This window comes from Poecilia formosa, unplaced genomic scaffold (genome assembly GCF_000485575.1).
Source record: "Poecilia formosa unplaced genomic scaffold, Poecilia_formosa-5.1.2 Scaffold3, whole genome shotgun sequence".
Taxonomy (NCBI): Eukaryota; Metazoa; Chordata; class Actinopteri; order Cyprinodontiformes; family Poeciliidae; genus Poecilia; species Poecilia formosa.
The window spans coordinates 1,090,558-1,101,414 of record NW_006799942.1 but is presented as its reverse complement, the minus strand read 5'-3'; the positions used below and the strand labels follow the sequence as shown (position 1 = coordinate 1,101,414).

The window sequence follows — 10,857 nt, the reverse complement described above, 5'->3', positions numbered from 1 at the left end:
AGCTTAAACTTGCTGTATAATTCTGTGACTGACTTGTAAAACAGGTGATAACAGAGCTCAGCAGATAGCTTGGTTAAACTAAGCTTAACCAGCCACTTATGCCCAGAAGTAGAAATAATTTAGGCTTTTCTGTTCAATTAAATTAAATTATACCATGTTACGCAATTTTGTTTTAAAATCCAGGGTTCAGCAGACATGACTTTTATTCTGAGAGCTATTGGTGCCACACAGGTCACGAATATCGCCAACAATAAACAGTCATTTATATAACACTCTGCTTCGTGGTGAAGATTTATGTCAATGCCACTTTGATTTACGTCACACTTTATATCAACAAGGCCAGCACCAAAGTGCTAAAAGCAAGCACACAAAACATTGATAGACATATTTCACCAAAGCAAAGCATAAAGCCCAAAACCAGACTCAAATGATCAATTTTACCAAGAATCAAAGGCCAGTGAGTAGAAGTGAGTCTTAAGGAGTGTTTTTAAAAAAATAATCTATACTTTGAGCAGATCTAATGTAAAAAGGTTCCAGAGATTAGTGCATTTAGGTTAGTACTGTATTCTTCATATTAAATGTCAGTGTTACCTTCTTGTAAACAGCAGAAATGAGCTGTAACATACAGAAGCAATCGAGACCAACTCTAAAACCATCAGCAAATTATCAGATGTTATGACTGCAATCTCCCTCCCACACCATGTTTATTTGTCTGTCCTGTTTTGTCTTGTTTCTTTCTTTCTTTCTTTCTTTTTTTCTTGCCTTATGTTAACTCAGATTTTACAATCTTGCTTTTTGTTTTGCGTTTTCCTTTTTCCAGCCATGGCATCTGATGTTTGGTTTACAGAAGAGGGACTTATCACCAACTGCTATCAGCTACGAGAACCAAACAAATACGTCATCTTACTCTTCTGCTACTTCATCTTCACTAAATGTAGTCCAAGGACAAACACATGTGTGTATGTTTGTATCTGTGTGTTGCAGTGAGAGGTCAAGGTAGTGGGACAGAGTGTGTTTATGTCTGTGTTCATTCAGGGGCCCAGTTGGGGAAAAACATTTTTTTTTGCTTGTTCCATCTCGTCCCTCTTCAAAACAAAATCCCACAGCTTCATTCAAACAACCTTTCAACGACCTCTCACTGAACACACACCGCTAAGTAGTATATGAATGCAGTGAGACTCTGCAAACAGTGCACATGTGTGGCCTTCCTGTCCTCCCACATGCTGCTATAATGAGAGCAGCGCTCCAGCTCCAGTCTCTGTATGTTTGTGCAGACGCTGAAGAGACTCACAAGTATCTGCTCTGTATCTAAGGAGGAAGATCTGCAGTAACATTTTGCTGTATGATCAAATGCAGAATAAAACATACTTACACATGATGATTTAACAGTTTAGATATTACAAAGAGAAAAAATATAACATCAGCAATACCATTAGAATGATATATATTTACTTTACAAAAGTATTTATGGTCTTTGAACTTTTAACATTTTGTCATGTCAAAGCCCCAAACTTCAATATATTTTATAGCACTTTTATGAGATAGACTGACAAGAAGCAGCACATAATTATAAAATGGAGTCTTGGTTTTCAAAAAATTTTATAAAAACATTTTTTTAGTTATCTGTATTCAGCCTCCCTTTACTCTAATACCCATAAATAAAATCCAGTAGAACAATTGCCTTCTGAAGTCACCTAACTATGGCACTTGTGTGTAATTTAATACTTTTATAAATACATGGCTTTAAATATCTAATGAAGCATTTTTCAATACATTTTCTAAAAGTGGAATGATGATACCATAACTCCAAACCCACCCAGATAAGGAGAGATAGAAATAATCCATAAAGCAGCAAAGATAACTTGTTTTATCTTACAACCCAAGTTAAAGCTAATAACACTGATGTGTAAGGATCTAACATATTACTCAAAATCAAGAAAATCTTCATTCATAAGAGTAGTCTTCATCTAACAACCCCATGTTTTTCAAAAAAATTGGGTTTTCATTTAAAAATATATTTCTTAATTACATCCATATAGCATGTTCAAATTGAGTAAAATCTATTTTGCATTTCATAACAGCCTCTGTAGATATGGTTCTTCATTTTCTATTGCATCTTGTTTATTTTTATCCCATTTTATTTCCATATTACATTCATCTGAAACTATAGCTGGAAATCTGCATGAAGCAACAACTGAATGGATTTAAAGCTAAAAAGACATTGTGTATGTCACTGCATATTTATGCTAGTGAAATCTGGAGAATTGATTTGGCAGGATATTATCCATGATTATCAGTCGTTGACTGTCTCTATAATATAAAACAAAGCACAATATCGCCACCTAGTGTAAAACTTAATTACGTTCTAAGCCAGAAAAGTGAATGGAGTGCATTTTTGTTAACTTAAGTTTTTTTTTCCTTCTCATGGATAATCATGAGGAGGAACGTTTAAAATAAAGAGATGAGTATAGAAAGATGTTCAGGTTCTTATTTTACCTGTTACTCCAACAATCTGACAAGTTTGGAGGTGGAACAATAAAATGCAGAGCCACATTTTCTCAGTACATTTTATCAATATTACAAGCTAAATCCAAAGAGCAAAAGAAAACATGAGGCACTCTAATGAGAAATGTCCACACTTGGATTAAGAAGGTAATTTCTGCATGACTTTGAAACTGTTTTCTTAATAATCTTTTTATTCTCATTATCCAAACAGCAAAACAATCACATTTTGTCTGCATCAATGCTCCTACATGGCTAGAAAATGCCTCAAAGCAGCAGTATGTAACTTTTAAAGAATGTTTTTCCATATTTGTTAAAACTGTCTCCATGCATTGACAGTTTAATATGAGACAGATAATCTGTGAAAAGATCAACTCCCTCCCTGAGCTGTCTGAAGAAATGCATGACCCCGGTCAAAAACAACCAAGAGCAAGAGAGTGATTAACAGCACTAAGACCCTCCTCCTTCCTCTGATTGGTTGTGTTTTACTTAGTGGTGTAGCTAGTGCTGGGCAGTTAGTACTGGGAGCACTTGGAGAAGGCAGAAGAATTAGATTTTTTTTTCATAGATTATCCGTCTTATACTGTCATGACATAATTTTAACAAATATGTAAAAATGTCTTATATTTTTTAATAAAAGTTACATATTGCAGTGTTAACATACAATCTGAGTTGCTCAGATTTGGAAAAGCTATATATACACATACAGTCAAAAATATTTGCAATTTCACATAAAGATTGTACTAGAAAAGAAAACAAAAAAACAGAAAATCCAAAAGGCAGAGCAGAAGCACTTGCATCATACAGCCTTTTTAGCTGCAGCTGTGTGCAGTCATAAAACCTTTTTATTAAACTCCTCATCCTTTAATGGCTCCATGCCGCAACTTTCAACGCAGTTTTACAGATTCACCATCCAGCAACGTCCAGTATGTGCATCTTCAGCAAGAAAGGGAGATTTCTTAACTCCATTTCAAAACCAATGCTGTCCTTTCAATTTAAATCAGCTTGTAGAGAGCCTCTCAGGGGGTTTTGGGGCCAGAGACACCAGGGGGCTCCTGAGATTCCGTTGGTTCACATGGCGCAGGATTCAGACTTGAGCTGCTCTCTTCTTTCCCGTCTAAGGAGAGGAATTCATGAACGGCGGTCTCTATTTGAGGCCTGAATGTGTGGTTCATCTTGGGATCCACGACCTGAGTTATTATTCTGTCCACGCCAGACTCCAGCATACCTGATCTAAAAGGAAAGAGGAGAACTTATTTAGAGATAGTCAAACATGTTCTGTTACAATCCAATAGCGTCCTGTACAGATGTTCGGAGAAATAAGTTGACCGGAAGATCAAAAACAGAAAAATAATATTTTTTCCCCTGATCAGTGAACATAACATGTTCTATCCATTCACAGCACTCATCAGTGTTGTGAAGAGTTAGGTAATAACTAGTTACATCTACTCAGTTGCATTTATTTGAGTAACTTTTTTGAAAAAAATGTACTTTTAGGAGTATTTTTACTACGTTGTACTTTTAAGTTTTACTTGAGTAATTTTATTATGAAGTGTCGCTGCTCTTACTTGAGTAAACTTTGTTCAAACTTGAGAAAGTTAGACAGTTTATGACATAGATGAGGGATTTCTAAACTGTTTTTGTAATTTTCTATTCGATTAGGAAGAGAGACTGATGAAGAACATTCAATACTGCAAAACAGATCTGTGCTTATTATTGAGCTAGGAAATAAATTAGAGTATTTTCTGTACAACTCACTGAACAACACTTTGTCTGAGTCCGTTTCTCATCTGGTTCTTATTGATGGACGGGTTCCACTCCTGCGTACTCAGGTGCGACGACACAAAGTTGTCAACTTTTTGCCGCAGGTTCTGGTAGGCGGGCTGAAAACGATTGCAACAAAACTCGGTTAGATCATTCAGAAGAGGTGCAAACAAGGCCATTTTGAAATCAATGCCATGTTTTATATTCACCAAAGTTATAACAAAGAATCTGTCTAAGCAAAGAGGCTGGATACCTTCGTGTCGACATCAGCTAAACAGTCCCGGCGAAATTCGTCAAAAAGCCCTCGGTTCTTCAGATGCTCCACAATCATAGCGATGAGCTGCGGATCTCCGGGAGGAAGGTTGGCTGGATTGACGTTAATATTACCGCTGTTCTCTGCCATTACTAACCAGTTTTGTTTACCTGTTAGCAAGCTAACTGAACTGTTACCGTTTGACGTACAACGAAGTGTGCGCTCGATTAATATCTATCGCTGAGCCGCGGGTGGAGTCGTTGCACGTTTTGGGATCAGTTTAGAACAACAGGCAAGTGAAAGAATACAAATCGAACGTGTATTAGCTTTTGGCACATGCGCATTTGGAATCTGACCTCGGAAACGTTTCATTCAAGCGTGATCGCGCAATGAGTACAAACGCGAACTGGGAGTAAAAATTCAGTTCGTTTGGCAATAAAATATACATTTTATTATTTTTTTCTCAGTGCACTTAAAACAACTGAGTTATACCAGTAACGACATCTCATCGGGGGGATTTATTATCTTGTTTTTTGTAACAACTGGAGTGAAGAGTGCTTTGACTATTTGTTTTTAAAGGTAACCGTTAGCTAAATCGGCTAACACGATCCATTTTACTCTTGTTGATCATAGATAATGAAACATAAACAAGTAAATAATCCCAATGTCAAGCAATTTATTACAATAGTGTTAGAAAGAATTTGATAATGTCATGCTTTTACTTGTATAAAACTGCCATTTAGCTCATTTAATTTGCAGTAGACTTTTATGACTTAGTCGTTTATGAATGTCTGTCTTGTTGGCTTGTGATAGGATATGGTATGGACTTCACTTTATACTCTTTTCCAAGTAAATATAAAGAATGTATTCTAAAACGACTAAATGTCTCTCTTCACTTTCTTCTATGTTTTTTTTTACTCTATTGCATTCGCAATTATTTGAAGTCCTTTTGAAAACTAATATTATGAATAATATTATGAACTAATATTATGGGCGTGCAAACTGAGCTGTGTGATCTAACATCTCCCTCTCTGGCTTCAGATGAGCGGGGAATCGGATGCCAACAAGGAGTTTGTGGAGCAGCTGCGAATGCAGGAGCTGTACGGACAGAGAAATGCAGACGGCTCGGATCCGTACACCTACACTGATCCAGTGGACGGGACTGTGTATGACTGGGACCATGAAAAAAAAGCCTGGTTCCCCAAGGTACGACCTGTGTGTCGGCACTGAAAGATTGAGTGGAGTTTGACTTTATGGGATGTAATAAAAGAATAAACAAAAAGTTATACACAAAGAAAATACAGTTAAACCAAAAGAACATTATACATTAAGATTATGTTTGATGCTGTTTTGCTGCACTCTTCGTTTCAGTTCTCCGTTATTGACAATTTGAAGTCATATTTAGTGCCCTTTTTGTTGATTTTGTAATATAAAGTCAACTATCCCCAAAGTTTTACACATTACTTTTTCTTACTTACTAGTCCAAATGGGCATGGGTATGAGATTTGGAACATTTTTGACGGCTTTTGTGTGGGTTTTAAATTGACTTGACAAAACAATTACATGATCTAGTATGGAGGCATATTGTATTGTGACTTCTCTATCTGCTTTACAAAACATTTTTAACCACTGATTAATATGTTGATTTGTCTTTGCAGTAGTCTGAATACTTCTTGCTTTTTTATTTTTAGGTTAAAGAAATTACGTCATGTTGTTAATTTTTGTTTGAATTTATTGTGAGATCGTAAAACTGTACTTTGGTGTTTTATTAGCGGAGGACTCTCATACCAACCCATGTCAGCCTCATAATATCATAATATTTTTTCTATTGCAAACCATCAGAAATAGATCTACACCAAAAGTGATAAAAGATTAAACATGTAAAAGCACTGAATGCTCATGTCTTTGGTGTTTTCTTTCATTTGTTTGTTTCTCAAAATGCTACTTTGAGTATTTGAAATTCTCCACAAAACATTTTGCCTCAGATTTCTTTTAGTGTTAAGCAGGTCTGCCTTGTTTCTCTAGATAACAGAGGACTTCATCGCAGCCTACCAGGCGAACTACGGCTTTACTGAGGAAGGAGATCCAGGTGCCAAGAACGTGGCGCAGAGCGGTTCTGAACCTGTGGCTCCGGAATCGAACAGCAAGCTGCCAGAAAAGGAGAAATCAGCCAATCCTGCCCCATCTCCTGCCACGGAGCAGCAAGAGAGCTCTGCTAAAGAAGCCAAGCAGAAAGGGGAGAAAAGGAAAGCAGAGCCAGGTACAGCCTGCTGACTTCCCCAGCTTACACTGAGATAAAACTGTTATTTTTAGTTATTTTGCTTGTCTTCTGATCAGAATCACTTCTTGTTTTAAAAGAACATTTTTCCCTGTAATTGTAGGATGGTTTGATATCGAAGAGGACAGAAACACAAATGTCTATGTATCAGGTTGGTACCTTCAAATATAGAGCTGCTATCTCTGTTTGCTGTCACTTTCGTGCTCTAACCTTCGGCCTTTTCTTCTTCCTCCTCAGGTCTGCCTCTCGATATCAGCCCTGATGAGTTTGCCGAGCTGATGTCCAAGTGCGGCATCGTGATGCGGGACCCCATCACCGAAGAGTACAAAGTGAAACTGTACAAGGACAAAGACGGGAACCTGAAAGGCGATGGCCTCTGCTGCTACCTCAAGGTTAGTCTGTGCATCTCTATCTACGCTTGTTCATGTAAAGTAAAGCTCACCCTGCAGCACAAAGATGTTTTTTAACTGTTACAATCAATAAAAAGCAGAACAAAATCTGTACAACTGGTTGATACTTATTCGGTAAAAAAAATACATGGAGCTCATTGTTTCTGGTTCGCTGGTCAATACAGTTAATGTACAGTGATGTGTTGGTCCTTTAACACCCAACTTTTCTGTTAATCTGTGTCTGCAGAAAGAGTCGGTGGCTCTGGCTGTACGTCTGATCGATGAGTCAGAGGTCAGAGGTTATAAACTCCATGTGGAAGCAGCTCGCTTTGAGCTAAAGGGCCAGTATGATGCCAGCAAGAAGAAGAAGAAAAGCAAAGATTACAAAAAAAAGCTGCACCAGCAACAGAAGTAAATTCAATCGTTCTCTTTATTAAACTTCTTGCATTGAGAGTCTGCATTTTGGTGCTCTGCGTCAGTTCGGCTGATATTATAGCACTTTTAACCCTAGAATATTTAAATATTAGAGTTAGTGAGTTTTAGTATGTTAGCATATTATATCTGTGCACATTTACTGTAAGCATTCTTAGATAAATCCAGGATGACTTGAGTTCTTGTTTGGTCCAAACAGACAGCTGGACTGGAGGCCCGAGAAGCAAGGAGAACTCAGGAAGAGGCACGAAAAAGTTGTCATCATCAGAAACATGTTTCATCCCAGTGACTTTGAGGTGCAGAAAATAAATACGTTCACACACTCACATATATGTTCCTTTGTTATTGAGTTTGTTGGAAACATGTCTGCGGTCTGTTTCAGGAAGACCCGCTGGTGCTGAATGAGTACCGCGACGATCTACGGACAGAGTGTGAGAAGTTTGGTGAAGTCAAGAAAGTCATCCTGTTTGATGTGAGTTTCATCAATAGTTTAAAGCTTTGGATTAATTCAGTCATACAGAAAAACAAAAACAGTGGTCACAGAGTGTTTTTGGTGCAGAGACATCCGGACGGTGTTGCCTCCGTCGCGTTTAAGGAACCGGATCAAGCCGATGCTTGTATTCTCTCATTTAACGGCCGCTGGTTTGGAGGACGGCAGCTGTCTGCGCAGCTCTGGGACGGAACCACAGACTATCAGGTCAGATTTGACATTTTTCATCACTTTTATCACACCTTTTGTGTTATAGAAGAGTTTTTATCATAATTCTCATTTTTCATATAAAATGCTATTTTTCATCATTTTCTTTTGTCTTTTCAAATAATCGGATCTTGATCATGTTGTGTCTGCAGCAGTTTGAATATTTGACAGCTGTGAGATTTTTTCATGTTGACATCAGAGCCTTGCAAATAGTTGAACCTCTCCACAATTTGCCACATTACAAATATACATTTTGCTTTACATTTTGCAATGGAACAATACAAAGTAATGCATAGGTGTAAAGTGGTTTGTTTTGTTTTGAGCCCCCTTTACTCTGCTTCCTCCAAATAAAGCCCATTGCAGCAAACTGTCTTAGTAGCTACCTCTTTGCACATTACCCAGTATCATTCTGGGACAGCAGCTGATCAGATTTGATGGATGCAGAGAAATCTTGGAAGATAAGCTGTGGCTGTGAAAGAGTTAAGAATGGGGAAGAGATTCTTTTAAATGTCCTTTTCATCCAATCTGTTACATTGTTGGCAAGACGCTGCAGTCTGTCTGATAAATCTTTGTTCATTTTTGTTCATTCTTATAAAAAAAGCAACTGATAAAAATCCCAGATGAATAGAAAAACACACGTTGAGGACTGAGATGAACGTTTTGCTCTGATGGATTCGGTGTCGTGTTTATGCAGGTTGAAGAGACGTCGCGTGAGCGCGAGGAGCGGCTCAAAGGCTGGTCTACGTTCTTGGATGGAGCAGATAAGGAAACGCAGAAAAACAGCAGCGGCAAACCAGCAGAGAGCAACACAGAACCCAGCGAGTCCACCAGCGCCACAGAACCCCAGCAAACAGAACCGCAGTCCTCAGAGCAACAGGAGGAACGAGTGGACTCCACTGATAGCAGCCTGGTAGGAAGTGATAACGAGGACGCCTAGGCTCTGACGTCTTCATTTCCCAGGGAAACACTGAGGTAGTCCTGCTCTGAAGGGAAGCGTGGCAACGTTTGCTGCTGAAGAAACTCTGATGTGGACAGTTTTAGCTGTTTTGTAATGTAGAAAAATAAAAATAATATTTTTTCTGCCCTATTTTCATCATTTCTGTTTTCACTTGTAGAGATTTTCTTTTAATTTTAGTGTGGTTTGTATATATTTGTGAATTTAAATATCAGTAACCAAAACCTCACACCAGCTTAGCATCGCCCTTGTGTTTGCAGTGATGCATGATGTGAGTAAAAAGAAAAACAGTAAGTGTGTGCGTACCTTCAGGACTTCTTGAAAAATCTCAGAAGAACATCACAGGAATTCGTGATCATGCCAAAAACATGGTTCTCATTGTATCGCCCCCACTTACACAAGTGAAGATATAAAGAGGGACTGTTAGCTTGGTGAGGATTTATCACATGCAGCACATCTGGCCTGAATTAAAGCTCTAACACAAAGCACACATCTAAATAAATGCTTTGTTTGGTCTAAAACAGAAACAGATCTGTGTTGGTTTTTTTATTTTATGGAAGAAATTTAAAATCAGCACTTCAGCTGTTTTGAACGACTGCAAGGCTTCAGAAATGAACGTCGATTATTTAACCAAATCACTGAATGACTACAACTTTTCTCTCTTTTTGAGGCTATTTAACCTGCAGGTGGCATTGCATATAAGGAGGAAGACAGAAGATGGAGAATAATGTTTGTGTTTGTTTAATAAAGCGGATTTGGTCAGCTGAGTGATCAAAAGAATGCCGAGTCTTTGGAGATGAAAAGGACAAAGGATTGATTCATGCTGTTGAACTGTATCAAAAACTTCTGCTCAAGTCTCAGTTAGAAGCAACAAAAACCAGATCTAAATTCTCTACATGCAGGTCATTTTTTGTAGATTTTCTGATTTTAAGTCAGAATGCAACCTGACGTTTAAAAATAACAAAAAAGTTTTGGTTTTCTGTTTCTTTATGATTCCAATCGGTGTTACTAATGTGGTTGCAGGTTCTGATTCAACTGATTAAAGGAAACCTGCCTCACCACTAGGGAGCGCTGTAACTCTGTCATCTACAGTTTTTTAAACCATAAATGTAGAAAATATTCCATGTCTCATTTTATATAAAAATGAGGTTTTGATATTCTATGATAGAATCTGCAGCTCAGAGATGAAAACAAACAAATATTAAAAGGATGGTAGTTTGATACTTTTAGTTTTTGAATTTAGCATTGAAGATATTCTCCATTAAGACAAACAGAGGTTGTCTTTAATTAGACTTTTCTTTTTTTTGGGAGCTGATTGTATTTGCAGATCTTAGTCGCCGTTTTCCTAGGAGGTGCTGCAGTACTTCTCAGCTTTCAAGTGAGGGTGCAGAGTTCTGCAGATCATCTGTCGAGTTTAATTTCAGTTTATTGCGTCTTAACTGTAGGGATATTTTGTGTATTCTTTTTGATATTTTCTCTGAAGAGATTTAAAGGGGCAGTATTGTGTAAAATCGACCTTTTTGAGCTTCACATCTTGTGATGAAGGAATATATTTATTCCTTCATCAAAAACATACCCAAGTGTTGG

General features: G+C 37.7%; 2 protein-coding genes across 3 annotated transcripts in view; one reads left to right on the top strand and one right to left on the bottom strand.

The window, feature by feature from the left end:
* Positions 1-3,113: 3,113 nt before the first annotated feature.
* The window catches only part of bod1 (biorientation of chromosomes in cell division 1), a 10,089-nt gene continuing 2,345 nt past the window's right edge, over positions 3,114-10,857 (bottom strand). The window contains exons 2-4 of the mRNA XM_007553478.2: positions 4,520-4,741; positions 4,261-4,385; positions 3,114-3,735 (exon numbers count right to left, since the gene is read on the bottom strand). Of these exons, the coding sequence (XP_007553540.1) occupies positions 3,522-3,735; positions 4,261-4,385; positions 4,520-4,669 (489 nt within the window). The 5' untranslated portion in view covers positions 4,670-4,741 and the 3' untranslated portion in view covers positions 3,114-3,521. The remainder of the gene's footprint in view (positions 3,736-4,260; positions 4,386-4,519; positions 4,742-10,857) is intronic.
* Positions 4,544-9,402, top strand: LOC103139038 (HIV Tat-specific factor 1-like). Of its 2 annotated transcripts, none has more exons than XM_007553494.2 (10): positions 4,544-4,627; positions 5,561-5,725; positions 6,545-6,779; positions 6,901-6,948; positions 7,035-7,189; positions 7,434-7,597; positions 7,818-7,914; positions 8,001-8,090; positions 8,178-8,315; positions 9,010-9,402. In XM_007553494.2, the coding sequence occupies exons 1-10, from the start codon at positions 4,583-4,585 to the stop codon at positions 9,250-9,252; spliced, it is 1,380 nt and encodes a 459-aa protein (XP_007553556.1). In that variant the 5' UTR covers positions 4,544-4,582; the 3' UTR covers positions 9,253-9,402. The 2 variants fall into 2 exon arrangements, with proteins under 2 accessions (XP_007553556.1, XP_007553564.1); XM_007553502.2 differs by lacking the exon at positions 4,544-4,627 and adding an exon at positions 4,868-5,098.